Source organism: Scatophagus argus, chromosome 22, assembly GCF_020382885.2.
Source record: "Scatophagus argus isolate fScaArg1 chromosome 22, fScaArg1.pri, whole genome shotgun sequence".
Classification (NCBI taxonomy): Eukaryota; Metazoa; Chordata; class Actinopteri; family Scatophagidae; genus Scatophagus; species Scatophagus argus.
The window spans coordinates 4,441,587-4,458,147 of record NC_058514.1 but is presented as its reverse complement, the minus strand read 5'-3'; the positions used below and the strand labels follow the sequence as shown (position 1 = coordinate 4,458,147).

The 16,561-nt window shown below is 41.2% G+C and overlaps 1 protein-coding gene across 2 annotated transcripts in view; it reads right to left on the bottom strand.

Annotated features, from left to right (window-relative positions):
* Nucleotides 1–16,561, bottom strand: part of LOC124054084 (ankyrin repeat and BTB/POZ domain-containing protein BTBD11-A) — a 134,953-nt gene that overhangs the window by 16,120 nt on the left and 102,272 nt on the right. For both annotated transcript variants that reach the window (XM_046379757.1, XM_046379758.1), the window contains exons 3-5: nt 7,021–7,228; nt 2,486–2,638; nt 1,364–1,529 (exon numbers count right to left, since the gene is read on the bottom strand). In XM_046379757.1, the coding sequence (XP_046235713.1) occupies nt 1,364–1,529; nt 2,486–2,638; nt 7,021–7,228 (527 nt within the window). The remainder of the gene's footprint in view (nt 1–1,363; nt 1,530–2,485; nt 2,639–7,020; nt 7,229–16,561) is intronic.

Here is a 16,561-nt window from a genome sequence, read left to right as displayed (position 1 = left end):
CCGCCTCAAAATAACGGTGTCCTCTTCAACGAGAGCGACAGCACAGGTGGGCTGTGAAACTCCTAACCACACGCCACCATATGCACAGAGCAGCACCGAAGTGTTGTTGTGAAGAGGCGGGCAAAAGAAAAGCCACAAGAGAACTTTACAGCAAGTTGCTCCCATTTATCAGACCATCCGCACTAAAGCAGAGAACGTTTTTAAAGCGTTTTGGATGAGCTTCCATAAAACAGACTTCAATCACACGTCTGATCTGGGTCATTATGTTCAACAAAGGCCTTTTTACGACTTGCTCATAACACAGCAAAGTGCTTTATGTTGAAGACTGATATCCCTTTGTGGTGATTCGTTCTTAAATATTTCCTGGACACTGATGTACTTAATCAGCAGACAGCTAAAGAGCGATAGACGGCGGACCCTGATGATCACTGCGATGAGTTCAAATGCCTCTCAGTCATTATGACGGACCGCAGCTTTTACTTTATTGCTCCTGTAATGCTCTCTGGTCTGTGGCGCCATTTGACTGGTTTTACAAGTGAATAAAAAACCTTTATGTCACCTTGGCTTGTTATTTGTGGGAGGAGTGAGGAGGGAAAATGCACTTTGTTATTCATAGGGACCTGTAAACACTGAGGAATTATTCAGGTCCGTTCCAGTCAAATAGTCTGACTGAATGTGATGTGAATCAACCTGCCGGAGGCTTTTGGAAAACAGGAAACCTGCATGTTTTATTGTATAGATTAGAAAAAAATGGGATAAAAGGGGGCTTTGTATTAACACAAATCCCACATGTCAGAAGGAATTCAGTGGAGATCTGCCATGAGCTTCTTAATTGAACTTAACTGGGCCAGTGCAATGGGAGGACATTGGACTGTCAGCCTCCACTTAGCAGTGTAAGGAATAACCAATAGTTCAACACAACAACACTTTGGCTCAGACAGGCTGAAGTATCGATCTGATGGTGAAATCAAACCCATGGAAAAAGAGATCCTTTCTTCTTCCTTTTTTCCCCCTGACACTTCACACACCAAATGGTTAACTGATTAAATAAGAAAAACAACTGCTGAATGAAAATCATTAGCTGCAGCCTTGTACAGGGGGTACCTTTTTATGATTTCTATGTGGAAGAAACCAACATCTTCATGTAAATAATGTGAGTTTCGTGAAGTTGTATCATGGCAAAAAGAATTTAGCACACTGCTTGACTCACAGGGAGCAGCCTGAGCCCAGCATGTGTGTGAACTGCTACAAACTGCCAGGTGACACTTTTTTAGAAATTCACTGCATCTAACTCTCCGCTGTTCCTGTGTAGGTGTGTGATGTTAAAGCCTCATATACATGCAGTGTGTGCGAAGCGCCCGACCTGTTCGCTCATGCTGTTGATGCCATCGGGCCCCAGCAGGTTCACGGCCTGCTTGACCAGGTCCGTCCGTCCGCAGTTGAGCATCCTGAAGCCAAGGTCCTGCAGGAACTTGGCCTCCGTGGAGGCTGCGTCCAGCTTCCTGGTGGCACAGAAACAATCCTCGGCTCTGCAGAGGGAAACAGCAGATCCATTACTGTGATTAAGTGGGAGCTTATTGCAGAAATGGATTTTGAGATCTGTGGATACACATCTCCAAGGCACACAGAGGGAAAATAACTCGGCTTTCACAACTTAAACTCTCGGTGTTATAAAATTATCCGCAAAGTTAGAAGGATTTCAAGCATTGAGCACTTCACTACTGTTAGCATTTGTCAACACATAATTTTTCCTTGCTTACTTCTGGTTCTGTACTTTCTTCATTTCCTAAAGTAGCTTTTCTCCAGGTAAGACTTTTGCTGTGACTCATTATTTCTCACTTATGTCTCCTGTAAAGCTTCTTAATCCAAGCTGCGAGCAGCTGTCACAGCTTCCACAGGGTCACAGATGAACTTCTCCATGATGTTTGTTCAATGTTACGTGACAATTATAGCTGACATGTGTAAGGAGATTTTAATTGGCAATTCATGCCTCTCGGTGTTTCTCGGCAAGCGTGTGAAATGCGATAAGCTCTTAACCCACTGACACCAACACAGAATCACCGACTGTGGCTGGCGTGGTGAGATTGACAGAAGAGAAAGAGGGGGAAATGAAAAAGACTGTAAGTGGGAGAGAAACATACAGAGGGAGGATTTTGTCCCCAAGCCGAAAAACCAGAAGTAAATGTTGTCCATTAAAAGAGGGACAAAGACACTTCATGTAGTAACTGCCAGATCTCGCAGATAAATTTGTAACCGAGACGTTACAGTGTAAAAAGACGCAGGGTGCAGTCGAACAGACTTACTGAGGGTTTGAACACATGTAGCTGGACCTTTTATTTGGCCTGGGAGATTTCTGAGCTACTGGGCTTACGGGCAAAGGTTTATGATGATAAAACACATCTGGAAGAAAGGAGGAGTGGATCCTCTCCTCTCACTGACGTTTAACTGAACCAGTGACACAATGTTATAAGGGTCACATCCTTACTTTATTTGTCGAGGCTCACAGTCTACACCAGGGAGCAGCAGCCTGGCAGCCTGCCTCACGTCATCGCTGTCCACAGAGAAGCTTCGTCGATGCTCAGTGTGGGCGACCGCCACCCGAATCCACTCCATCAGCGGAGGCAGTACCAGGAAAGGTCTGCAGGGGGGAAAGAAAATGTTTGGCTTGCTCACATCAAAAGTACAACTTAAATCAGATTAGTTTAATTTTAAAGGAATATGTGGAAGCAAACGATGGGATGTAAGAGTTCGCGTGGAAATCGCTTTTTCACTCTCACTGATGGGATCCCACAGGAAGACATCGTTTTCTACCAGACTTTGGTTATTTCACATGACAGATTTCAGTCTTCCTGTTCCCTCCCTGCAGATCTGAAGTGGATGAAGGTCCAATGAAATAAAGCTGACATCCTCCCATGTGTCAGCCAGGCTTCAGCAGTCGGAATATCAGGACAGTTGGTGGGTCGTTCAGTTGCCTTCAATCACATCTGATCAAATCACACCCACACAGTCTGGGAGTGTTTAACTTTTTGTAATAAATACATTAAGATTTTTTTTTCTTCACTTACATACATAATGATTTGAAGCTCAGTGTTCAGGGGGCTTTAACGTATAACATGTATGATGCTCTGCAACCATTTATGAAACGTGACAAAGGTGTGCAATATGTGTGTCACGTGCACAAAGACTGACAGGTCCGAGCAGTCAGTTAGTTACATTTACAAAGTATAGATTACATTGATAATTACAGGTCATATCAATATATAGTAGCATGGTTAATGTCACCTTTGAATATCAAAATTAATTTTTCAAGTCGATAATATCACATAATCCTTTAAAACACATCGCTAAGATTCATAACTCTCTGTGGGCTCTATTGACCTTTCAACTCACTTAATAAAGACTCTGGTCCAGCACTGATAGCCACAAACTTTAATTAAAGATGCCGTTACAGATAACTAAAAAGGCAGCTGCACCAAATCCATATTCATATTTTATAACTCAGATGGGCCAGAACAGAAAGGGATGCTGCAACCTCCCTAAATGCTGTTATTACCTCCTTTAATCAAAATCAGTGATGGGTCTTGCCTGGCTGGCATGTCCATATTTCAAAATTTATTTCTAGGACTACTGTGTGTGTGTGTGTGTGCATAGTCTCTTATCACATAACCTGTAAATCACCAAATCTGTCTCTCACATACACACCGTTATGTTGTTTTGTCTGCTATTTATCTTTCTATCTATCTTCTATCTTCTATCTCACAGTGCAGCAGAAAAATTCAGGTCAGTCCATTCTTCAGATATTTAAGCCCTTTACATCATTTAGCAGTTGACTTTTTGACTCCTGCTCACAAATGTCCCTTGTTTCCTACAGTTTGAAAAAAAAAAAAAATACGTGCACTTCCTTGCTGAGAGCCTATATTATATGTCTACACTATATGCTATACCGCATTGTGCTTTTGCTGAAGTGCTGAGCTGGTTATTAGTATGGGAACGAAAAACTTACGATCAGACTGCTGTTTAATTTGAACACGTCTGGCTGCTTGTATGGCTGATTAAACGTAACGCGAATGACTTTTAGGATGAAGGCTAACTTTATCGTAAGTACAAGGTGACACCTCAATGAAATGACATTTCTGAGAAATCTTTCAAAGTGAGATGCTTCTCTAGAAAGTGCTAAAGTTTCCTTCAGTCACATTGACTTCACACCACTCTGTGGACACTCACACAACCCAGAGAAAGAAACCTAGAAAGGAAACCCTGACAGAGAAACTGGTAATAGGCTCTTATCCTATTCAGCTGTCACTTAACAAGTGTAATACCAGTCAGGAGAATTGTAAAATCATTTCTTTATGTCCAAGAGGGATTATTCTTTCACTAAAGCTAAATTCACGTCACCTTTTGTGCATGAAGATGGGGCTGAATAAATATTTTTATTCACATACCCCTTGAAAAGGAGCCTTTAAATCCATGATTTAAATCAATCCCATTAGCTGTTTGAAAGTAATGCTGACTCAGCTGAAACAAAGTGGTCATATATGATTTTTTTTGTTAGCTAAAGTCCCCCTTCAGTCACATCTAGGAGTTGTTCAGTGTGCTTTTATAATGATAATATGATCACAGGTGTGCGTTTTGTTTTAAATTTCTTATCGTGTCATAAAAATGCAGTTAGAATGTTTTACAGCAATGACAGTAAAATCTATTCCTTCTTACTTTAAACATATTATCATGGTGAGAATAAAAACTTGACACTGTGAGCAGGTCTTTAGTCTGCAAATACCTCCTAAACCTCCTAGTCAGATGCTAGCAGTTGGTTTAGTACTGTACATTTTTAAAAGTATGACTTAACTGTCCACCTCACACATGACCACACTGGATAGATTAACTGTCTAATCACGTGCATTTCTCTTTCATTTGGCCATAATTCACCATAAAATATTCTGTGTGGCAAAACAGGAGCGTTCATTGTTTTCCTGGACTCTACGAAGTCCATAAGCCTAATGTAAATCTAAGTCCATCATCCAGCAATGAGCTCTGTGCAGTCTGTGCATTTTGCAGTGGCTTGCCCATAACAAAGCAGGTCTTTGGTAGATGGTCATACTTCACAAACTCTTTTCACAAGGCTCTCCTTCAGCCAATATTAAGCTTGAGAGCCCCCCTCCCCAAATGTACTCATACTACAAGGAACATTAATTGTAGGGTTCAGGATAGTTCTGACTCACCAGATCGCTGACTCACCAGTCTAGATGATAATAAAAGTCCTTTAAGGCATTTAAAACCATGAAGAAGTTTCAGATGCACATTAGAAAAACTTAAAACACTAAGTTAAAGGGGTTAAATTCATGCATTAGTCACTTAAATCATATTATGAACCCATCAGTAAAGGTCCCTGCAGAGCTTTTCTCCCTCATGACCCTCTGGCAACTGTAATTTCCTGAAAAAATGATTTCAAACAGAACAACAAAATCAACTGAAAGAAACCATTTGGGGCTGTTGTGTTTACCGTGTGTGCAGCTGCCTGGTCCTTCTGTAAATATGCTGTAAGCACATGTTTAATCAAGGCAGCAGCTTGATTAATTGATATTGACACACTGTGTTTGACTAGTCTACGTTTCATGTGCATCAGTTTCTCATCCCACAACCAAAGCTATCGTTGTCTTTACACCTACAGTCTGCCAGGAATTTGAACTCTGGCGAGAGTTTTTAAAATAAAGAAAGGTTTTCATTCAGCTGGCTGACTAATGTGACAATTCAGACCTCCCCCCTTTTCTCAGAGCTCGTGCTCTCGCTGATGGCTGCTTCCCGAAAGACATATATACCGTTCTGCCTTTGAAAAAGAGGGAGGTCCAGTCTGGAATGAAAACACTGAGGGTAATGTTATCCATCGATACAGACAGCAGGCCTGTAGCGACAACCAACACCCAGAGCTGCCAGTGTAAAAATTCTTCCTTAAGAATAAAATTCTGGGCCAAAATGCTGAACACATCACAAACCATAATCTACTGCAGCTCTGTTGGTATTTTAAAATTGTCTATATTCTTCATCTTTTTCAGAAACCTCAACATTTGCAAACATAAACCAAATGTCTTCAGGTATTTTAAACTAAGGTGTGAAAGTCATTTCTGCGATTTAGTTCCCTTTATTAATTTTTCGCCTTATGGGGGAGCTTATCTAAAACTTAACAAGTCAACCCTAAAAGATTATTTTATCTCATTTAATCATATTCTGCCCCCCCTTTTTTATCCCGTTGTGTTATTCAGACCCTTTCTACTCGTCTTCAACCTTTCAGCAGAATGCTAAATAGAGAATTTTCTCTCCGGGGAGCCGAGAGCCTGCTGACATGTCACTCTGCCTGACATTCCTGATGCTCCCCAGGGTCGTCAGGATGGAGTTTTATCTCCTCACAGTGGAGGAAAGATGTTGGAATATCTGTCCATCCGTCCGTCCAAGTGAAGTCCCCCTGGTTCCCATCAATCTGCTCCATGCCTAGGGAAGTGTCAGTGCTGACCAGTCCAGACTTGTGGCGCCAAAAGCAGGAATGTCTGCACTAACCTTTACAATGGTTGGAATTATTCTTTGTCTGGTGTTCCTCTGACTGGCAGAAGCGGCATGGTTGAAAGGATATGTGTGTCTACCTATTAGCTTTTAGAGTTCGTGCCCACTGAGTGTGCTCTTACAGTGTCTACAGTGTGCCAGAAATGTGGATGATGGACATTTTGGGAGATTGGATTTTAATTTATGCAAACATTTCTCAGAAACATTTCTCATCTTGTTGCTTGATTTTAATCTTGATGAGTGAAAGCAAAGGACTTCACCTCATGGCATACAAGTTGGCTTGCACAAAATCAGATTTTGAGACACACAAATTGTGAGCCTGTCTGGATTTCAAGACCTCGTACACTGTAAGGACTGTGTGGTATACATACGAATATGAATTTTCTTTGAGCAACAGTTTTGAGCAACACTGACTGCCCAAAAGCTTCTGGATTTGAGCATCAGTTCCAGGGTTGCTCTGAGACTCACCTCTCAGTCTGCAAGGTGACTTTGGAGGGCTCAACGTTGGGGTTCTCCCATTCCATCTGCGGGCAGTGCATGAAGTAACACAGGGTGTAGAGGGCTTCGGGCTCCCAGTGCACCGTGGTGTTGGTCTTCTGGTGGACCGGAGTCCCATTGCTGGGGTTCTTGATGTGCAGCGGCTGGAGGTGGTGCATGGCCCGGGACACCAAATCACCTGGGAGATATTTTAACATATGAGAACACAATGTGGCAAAGGCACAGGGAGCATGAATATAATAAATGACACAAACAGATTCATTAATGCCATGTAATGTGTGCTACGCTGAGGAAAGCTCTAGTCATTATAACAAAGTCCCACGCATTACTCTGAGAGCACATATTCATTTTCTGCACCACTCCTTTGACATGTGACTACTAGCAGCACTTCTGTGATGAAGTAGAGACGCACTCCCTCGTTCGCTCACCCTCTGATTCACTGCACATTTAGTCATGCACATATGCCCACGCAATCCTTGATGAGTGGGAAATTGCTGCCTTGAAATGAAACCTTACGCACATCCTGCCTCTCTCGTCACTTAGGAGCTCTTATTCTTCTCTTATTTTTCTCTTTTTTACCCCCCACCCAGTTTTCTTACATGACCACTGAGAGAGTGAAAAGTGAAACATGTCATTGTGCATGTGTGAAACGAATCTGAAAAGCGTGTTTAAACCCTTCGAACTGTATGCCGCTAAAGGACACAGATGCATGAATTTTCTAGTTCTATTAGAAGATCATTTAGATTTTATTTTTTTTTATTTTTAACAACATCTTATGTTTCTTATGTTTCTGTCACCAGTGACCAAACATGAGCAGGCAGAAGCTCACAGAGATTGTAGACAACAAGTGTAGAGGTCAAAGTTAATAATGCTCTTGTTTTGAAAGATACACGTGAAGTACTGATACAGGAAGTTCTTCCAGTGGCAATGCAAGTCAGTTCTTCTTCTTTTGGTTGCTTTATAATGGTGTCTGGGTTATAAATGTTGTGAATAAACTCTCCTTGCGCTGGAAAACAATTTCAGTGTCTTCATGTAAAGCTCACCACAAAACAAACACACGCTTCCCAGTCAAACTCTCTGCTTTTATTTTATCCAGGGTAGATGCCTCCTCTCTGTCACTTTTTAATGCGTGTTGCTATGCATGAGGATGAAGTCCTCACTCTTTATCCTGTTTGAAAGGCCGGGAGATGATTTGGAGGTCTGGGAACTGGCTTATTATCCTCCTCTGTGAAACAAAAATCATTTCACACAGACTTGGTTCTTCATTGAGATTTGAGTAAAGGGATTAGGAACGTGATGGTAAAAGTTAAGGGCAAGTATCCAGAAAAGGAATGCAATGTCTTCTTTAAAGTGACAAGTGTGTGCATATTGAGGCATAGAAATCATGCAATATTTATCCCCATAAGCCTATGGACTAAAATAAAAATACCTCATAAAGGAACAGCTTCCTGTAAAAACTACACCAGCCACAGAGATTAAGTAAACTGTTATTACACATTTTTCTTCTTTATCTTCCATGATAAATGTGGTCCATTGCTTCATAGTAAACCGTGAACCCGTTTCAAGCTGCGTCTGCACGCAGCAGGAGCACAGAACAAATGAAAGTCAGAAGAAATCTTTACAATTCTAATAGTTTTGAACACCAGAGGAGGCGTGAGATTCAAGGTCTGAAATTCGGAGCCTGTACTGTGTACTACACAGGCAGATACTCGGCGCTGGCGTTTAGTGAGCCGTAATTCTCTGATTTAGGATTCTGACAACTTCACAGCAGCTTATCGATGAGCTCATTAGTGATGCATTTAAGAATAACGATGTTGCTCTGAGAGGGAAAATACTGCAGTGTGGGCCTGCAGGGTCGATTTCTCAGAAAAATTAATATCCCCATTGATCTAATTATTTACCTGGCTTGTTGGAACGCTGGAGGTTTCAAGCCTTTAGGAAAACACGAACGCTGGATTTCAGCTGAAAACACCACTGCCTGAAGCATCCGGGTTCATGCATTCTCTCACTCAGTATGTGAGCACTATGTGAATAAAGCATTGTCTGTGAAAAGTCTGAAAGTGCAATGCAACAGTAAACACGTACACGTTCTCCCTCTGATCTCGTTTCACTGTGTGTTCCAAAAATACCCCGTGTGATGAAAGTTGGCCTGATTTTAAACCTCACCCCATAGACAGAGATACACGGTGAGTCTGCGCCCAAGGTTCTCCATCTGTTGGACCAAAGGCCTCTGACGGAGTTCACAGACAGCCACACGTAAACAGAGAGCACAGCTCGCAATGCAGTTTGCACTCGGGCTCCAGAGGGCCTCACAGGAAGAACTGAGTACATCAAGAAATAATTGAGAACTTGGCCTTATTTCCATGATGTGTGGCGGGATGCGGCTCCGTTCTCCAGGTAGGATGGTGTTAGACAAACACGATTAGGGATAGCCACTTACAGTGCAGCAGGGGCAGCAACTGGATGTGCTCAGTGTCAAAGATATCGTTATAAGAACATCTCATAAACTGACGGGGATGTGATCTGCAGCCGGTGCTACAGTTGTCACTGACTCTGAGGAACTGACAAAGTTTGGTTGATGTTTTGATGAGAGTTATGGACCCAATTCCTCATTTAGCTACATGGACACTCGAGTTCCTGTAAAAGCTACCACAGTCTTGTTTATTTTTAATTAGAAACAGATGTATTTGTTGTTTTCTGAGCTCCTCTGGCTGGTCCAAATCCACACAGTCCCGATGACGCTGATTAGCTGAGCTTTTGAGAGTTAACAAACCATACCTAAGCATACTTGTCTCATCTATGTGTGTCGCTCTGGAGGGATTGATTTTTACTGATTTTGATTTTCCCTAACTGCAGGTGCAGTAGTGCTAAATGTTTAGATAATTAACAACAGTTTTGTTAACTGATCAAGTAATTTAGCAAACAAAAGCACTGCCTCCCTCTGGACGTCTCAGCGTGAGAATTTAATGATTTTCTCTTTTCAGTATCAGTGTGAACTGAATACCTTTGAGTGTTGAACTTCTGACCAAAAAAAAGAAGCAATCGAAGATGTCATGTTTGCTGTTTTGTAACAAGAAAAGTCAGTACGCAAATGATTAAATGCAACAGTCATTAGGTGCAACTTACATGTAAATTCTACTGGACTGCAGCTTGCATAACCCAGCTGTTTCTTACAGACTGTTTGCTATGCATGTTTGGTACTCAGAAGCCTTTTGAAACCTTAATCAGGTGGATAGAAGAAGGTTTCTACTCCAGGTACTCGGGAAGTCCCCATGCTGCTCAGAGTGAGCTTACGCAGTGTGCTACTGGCCTGAATATAAAGAGAATCAGACATTAATAAAGATTATAAAACCCCTGGTCAGTGGGAAACACGAACACACCCCAAAAAAAGACAACAGAGAGCCATTAATTCCAAGAACTGACAACACTCTCTTGGGGTTTGCAGAATTTGCTGAGAAAAAAAACAAGTCTATAACCACACTGTGGTCAGGAATAATAGCTCACATCTAGTCTTCTACCACGACGGACATTAGATGCAGCATGCAAGTGCTTAAAACGCCGCCGTGCCTCCGAGCTCAGGTCAGCGCTGGGACAGACCATCAACCTTTCTTTACTTTCATTAATTGTTCCTGTGACTTTGGTTTTGTCAGCAGGACAACATTTGCTCCCGTCTCCTTTGCTGTAATTATCTAAGCAACACTCCTATGGGGTTCATGCTTCATCTCATTTGAATTAATCACAGGGGACAGCTTAGTGTCTTCCTTTCTCCCAGCCAAGTCCTTCCTTCTTGGAAGGACTCATTACAGAGCAAAACTTTGTTCCCTATTCCCAATGAAAAAATGGTGAAACAGCACAGGGCCCAAACTCGTGGCTATAATGAGATGTCAACACTCTAAATTCTGTCACACAGCAGCTGCAGCACCTGTAATTACCTTGTCTTTCCCTACTGCATTATAGCCAACGCATAAGAACGTATGTAAGCTCAAGCAGAATATATTTACGGAGCTAATAATTTTCAAGAAACAAGTCATCAAAGATAAAAGGAACTCTTTTCACCTCTGATTACACAAAACTTAAACAAGAGTCTACAGACGTGCTAACGGCTCTGTGAGTCGACTGTGCCATAGCAGCGCAGTGAGCTAACAGTTTATGTAGCATAGCAACACGCTCGTATAGTGACAGTGCATACACTCTTAGTTTGCCGTGTCATCATGCTAAGATTTGCCCATTAACACTGACTACTACACAATTTTCTTCAATTCCGCAGGTTACTGGACAAACTGAAATTTCGACTGATGCATACGCTATGTGGACAGTCATGACAGTCTGATCCTAAAGAGGACACAAATGTGTGAACCAAACGTCATAGCAAACACGCTAAACCACAAACACCAACCTCACAGTGGCGCTAGAGGAAAAATTTGGGGTTCACCAAAAATCATCTCAGGAGACCATGAAAGTCTGCTTAAAATTTTATGTATTAAGTACTTGTTGAGATGTTTCATTCTGGACCAGTGGGGGACTCAAAGACCTGCTGTACTTTGAGACCTGACAGCTTATTTAAAATGTAGCACACTGCATTGTGGGATTGTTAGCAAAAAGCATTGTACGTGTCACATTTTGAAGGTGCTGTATAGGGAAGTGATGTCTTCTTCCACATGTAGTTCCAGTACATAAGAATGGGTTTGATGTTTTCATGTAGCCAACAATTCCCACTAAACAAGTCAACAAATTAAATACAAAATATTTTCACCTCTTTCAACCACTGAAAGTTTTAATGGTGTTTTTTTCTCTTTAAGCTAGTATTGCTCTCATCACATACTTTACCTCACAGTCTGTACTTATTGTTCTGTCACTGCACTCCTCTACAACAGGTACAATAAAGTGCAATGTAATTATGTCCTCATAAGCTGAAGCCACGGGGAATGTAGTTTGCTTTATTGTACTAGGAACAGTGTTTCTCAGATTGGCTCTGGTAAATTTTACTATTGTAAATTTTTATTGCAATGTATAAGCATGAAACCCAAAAGGATTTTTAAAACTAATTACATGAAGTCCAATAATATGCTTTGTAAGGTAATAAAGTGTGTGATTATATTTTTACTATATAAGACACAATGTAAACATCACCAAATGTCAGCTTAAAACCACATCACAGTTTTTCAGTGGTTCTAAGGTTTTATTTTCAAGTTGCCATATTCCACGTTGATGTGAACTCACACGCTAAAGTCACAAACTGCGTCATTAGTAAATAATGAACACCTTTTTCGGTCTTTCTTTTCCGTATCATTTTTATGAAACCATAACTGTTAACTTCACTGTTCACTGTTAAGATTTAGTGTTTTTCACCAGCTTGTTCCTCATCGTTGTCATGCAGTTAGGGAGGAAGCTGTGGAAATTATTAATTATAAAGTTCTGAAAGTATTTGGCTGCAAATTTCAGGAGACTCAGCATGGAGGCCCTTCTGGGAAGGAGAAAGCCCGAATCCATCAAAAGAGCAAAGTCTTTAATGGTTATGAAACGGATGAGATGCACGGGAACATTTGGTATCGTTTCATCTTTCAACGGGCTCAATGCACACGACTTGTGAACAGCATACTTAAATTATGCCTCATGTTCCTCTTGCATCTGGACATAATCCTTTGAATTCGATCACTAACTCTCTTTAAAACATTTTAATTATCCAGTCCAAAGCAGAGACACAAAACTAAGGCTTGAGGGGTAAATGAACTCAGGTAACTGTACCTGAGAGTAGAGGCGATGGGATTATGCAGGGAAACAAAGCTGAAAACAAAGACCTCCACGCTCCTTTCTTTCAGGTGCAAGCTTAATGGTGATCAGCAGAAGTCTAGTCAAAGCTCTGAGGAAATGCCAGGTGCAAAACAAACCCTCCATTAGTGCACCAAAAATCCAATATGTATATGAATATTTATTCATGTACCCTTAATTATACAAGTGCAATTAACTAACTCTTAAGACTAAAGAGACTTTGGATGTTTTTTTAAGCAGTTTTTTTTCTGTGTACTGTAGTTGTAAAACTACAGGAAAGGTCAGAAACAGTATGTTCTCATATGTAAATAAATTTTGAATCATACATTTTATCAAAGTTTCAAATTCTGATATCGTGACAGCCTTAGTTCATAACTCTTGAAAGTTTGCGTAACAAAGCCTTGCCTTTAAGAAGCCAGATTCCCGACTTTCAGCCTTCAGGGTCTTGAACCAGACACACTTTAAGATTAATTAAGACTCTGACACGTATTCAAACTAATCGAACCCACACTTGACCAGCTGCGATTTAAGTGCTTTCAGATCACATTTGCCCCGAACTAAAATAATAGTCAGCAAACTGTAATTCAAGCAGACAAAGTGAGTTGAGCCAACTTCTTATCACATGGCGAGACAACTGTTGTGTTCCCTAATGGAGGCCTGAGATGTAAGATTCCTCCACTGTCCTCTGACACACTGTCATGGCCTATCGCTCCCCGAGGGCCCCAGCTGAAGACATTTAATCATCACTTGGTAATACGAGCGACTCACAGCTCAGCCTTTGGGGCACATTAGCAATTCCATCGCAACTATTAATCACAGTCAATTACAGGACATGTCATCATCAACACAGAACTAGCAGATACATTTACCAGCTCTGCTCAAGTGGAAATTAATCACCGGTGGACACGTTTAATATGGAACACGCAAAGGAGGGCCAATGATAACCGTCTGTGTTTGAACAGCGAGGGGGACAGATACATTAAAGACTCTCAGCTTGGTGGTTTTGTAATCCAAAGTCGCACTTTTTTAATAACCTGGCGAGGACGGAATCAGAAACTGAACGACCATCTGGACGACTGGGAGTTTACCTGCTGGACGTGTGAGCCAAACAGGAATGAAACAAAAGGTTAAAACGTATACAAATGTTTTTTTGTTCTGGTCTTTTCTACTGGCAAACAGAGAGAGAAGAACGGGGGGGTGATTGTGAGGGGACATCTTCTATTCTCTCTTTTTGTATACCAGTGGTAATGTAGCACCGTTTGTGCTCTGAATAAATCCCAGCAACATGGAAAAGCAGCAGGGCACCATCTGCAAAGGTGGGGCTGAGAAAATAAAAAGCCAAAGAGAGAACATGTAGGTGCCTTGCTACAAATGCAGCAGTCATTCATTCACAGTGCTGCGTGAGTGATGCTCAAGCCATTGTACTGATTTGAATCACCTGAGTGACGTGACGTACTTACACAAGTGACCAAAGCCTTAAGTATTAAAAGAACAAAAATGAGATATCATAAAGGAACTTTTTATAACAGACATGGCACTGCTAAAGGAAAGAAAATATCCCACATTATCACGTGATTTGTGGTCAACTAATAACTCAGGATGTTAAAGTCCATTAATCAATCATTTTATATCAACACTGAATCTGATGTAATGTGCTAATAACTCCATTCTCATAAGCTCTGCAGCGCCACAGAACTTTCTCTGCCCGACTTTGGCTAACTGTTTTGTTTTCTTGTTTTGTTTAATTCAACCATTTTCACTAAAAGCTGCAATCAATCAAACTGGTTTCCCTCCTTCACTCTCCTATCAGCGCTACTCTTACTGCACACCTGCCCTGCATCAGCCTGTGTTTACCCCAGCCAATCAGCTCCTTGTGTGTCCTTACCTGTGACTCTCCACCCATCTGTCCGCCTGCATCTCATTCCCTCGTTAGTTTAGTTTGTATTTTAGTCCAGTTTTGAGTTCAGCTCTTGTTGGTTCTACTATTCAGCCTTTCTGCCACGTCCTGCACCTGGATGTTAAGGCTCTGCTCAACTTGTGACAATAACTACATTCAAAATCCGATGATTTATTTGCCGCATAGTCAAATTCCTAATTACAACATATGCAGTGAAATGCAGGGGTGGTGAACTCTAAAGGGTGTGCTGAAAGTTTAACGTGCGATAATAAAAAGAAGAAAGTGCTTGGCCGTGTCTCAACCTGTGGGACGCTGCCACATATTCAAACACATCTCTGACTCAAGTCTTGAGCTGCTAGCAACAGCACACCTGCCTGAAGTCATGTTTACTTCAGGAAGTTAAAATGAAACTGCTGGCCATTGTTATCACCAGTAATATGAGAGTTTGTGCCCATCAGCTTGCTTTGTAGTTAATCTGCCGCCTAGTGGCAAAAAAAATCAATTCAGTATTGAATCTTTCTTCAAAGTTTGTGTGTCGCATAATGTAAATTTTGAGATAAACTAATTAAAACTTTGGTAGTGTACAGTTTCTAACCAGCCACTACACTGCAAAATACTGTATATCCGCAGGCACGTGCATGAAAGGGAACACTTGAAGACAACAGCATCTGTTTTAGCCCAGGATCCCTCAACAGTGGGATACCGAATAAATTGTTAAAATATTTAACTTTGAATTACTAATGATCACAACATGTTTGAACAAAAAAATTTATTCATTTTAAAAAGGTTAGACCTGGTTAGACAGAACTTATATTCTCTTCTTCATGTGTTTTCTTTTTCTTTAATGCAGAGTCAAACGTCCAGGCTTGTTTATTTACCCCCCATCCTCTCAGGAGGACAATATGACTTAATATGTGAAATGAAGGTCCCATGATGCAACATGCTGCAAAATATTATGAAATCCCTGTTTAGGAAAGTGAAATCATTTTCTCTTTTAAATAATAATACTGGTGCTGCACAAACCATGATTCCCCCTGTCCCATTACGCCTCCCCACAGAAGGCCCAGTCCACTGCAGCTGGACTGTTGACTGTGAGCAAAAATAATGGAACAACACCAGAAAAGCCCAGTGCACCAGCCCCAAAAAGCTGTGAAGGCTCATTTGTAAAGTTTCAGGGATCCCTGCAATAAATCTGTTCGTTAACAGCTATTATGAAACTGTAGAAAATAATACCAGGCCGTTCTTGGTAATGACCTCTCTCAGTCTAAAGAGGTTTCTGAACCGTAGCCGTTCATTTTGTCTCATCATCTTGCCTTAGCATTTCCAGATATTTCCAGTCTGTGGAAATGGAGCAGAAGATTACACAAACTATCTTCATCGTTCTTTTGTCATCATCCTTCCTGCAACTCGCAGGAGGGGACTTCTAAATGGATGCCACTTTATTCTGTCTAATGGCTCTTTTAGGGACTTTAATGGCTCTTCTCTGACGATCTGTAGAAGTGCCACTGCAGACTGCGGCAGTGTATAATAAATAACTTTCATATATTTGGTCTTGATTATCCACTGTATTAAGTGTGCTCAAATAGTACCACCATTTATATTTCAGCTGAGGGCTTACTGACCCCCCCCACCCTCTTTTCTTTTTGATATGCTTCACATTTACAGTACAGCTGGAAATTACAAGTCCTGCTGTTAAATAAACCACATCAACAAGCTGCATCAAAGCATATTTTGTGAAAATCTGTGTAGTTGTGTGCACTGCATGGCAGCAACAACTCATATAATGTAGAGAAAAGTGTGCACTCAAAGCAAATAAGCTTTGAGTGCAATGAAATACAACTGTAC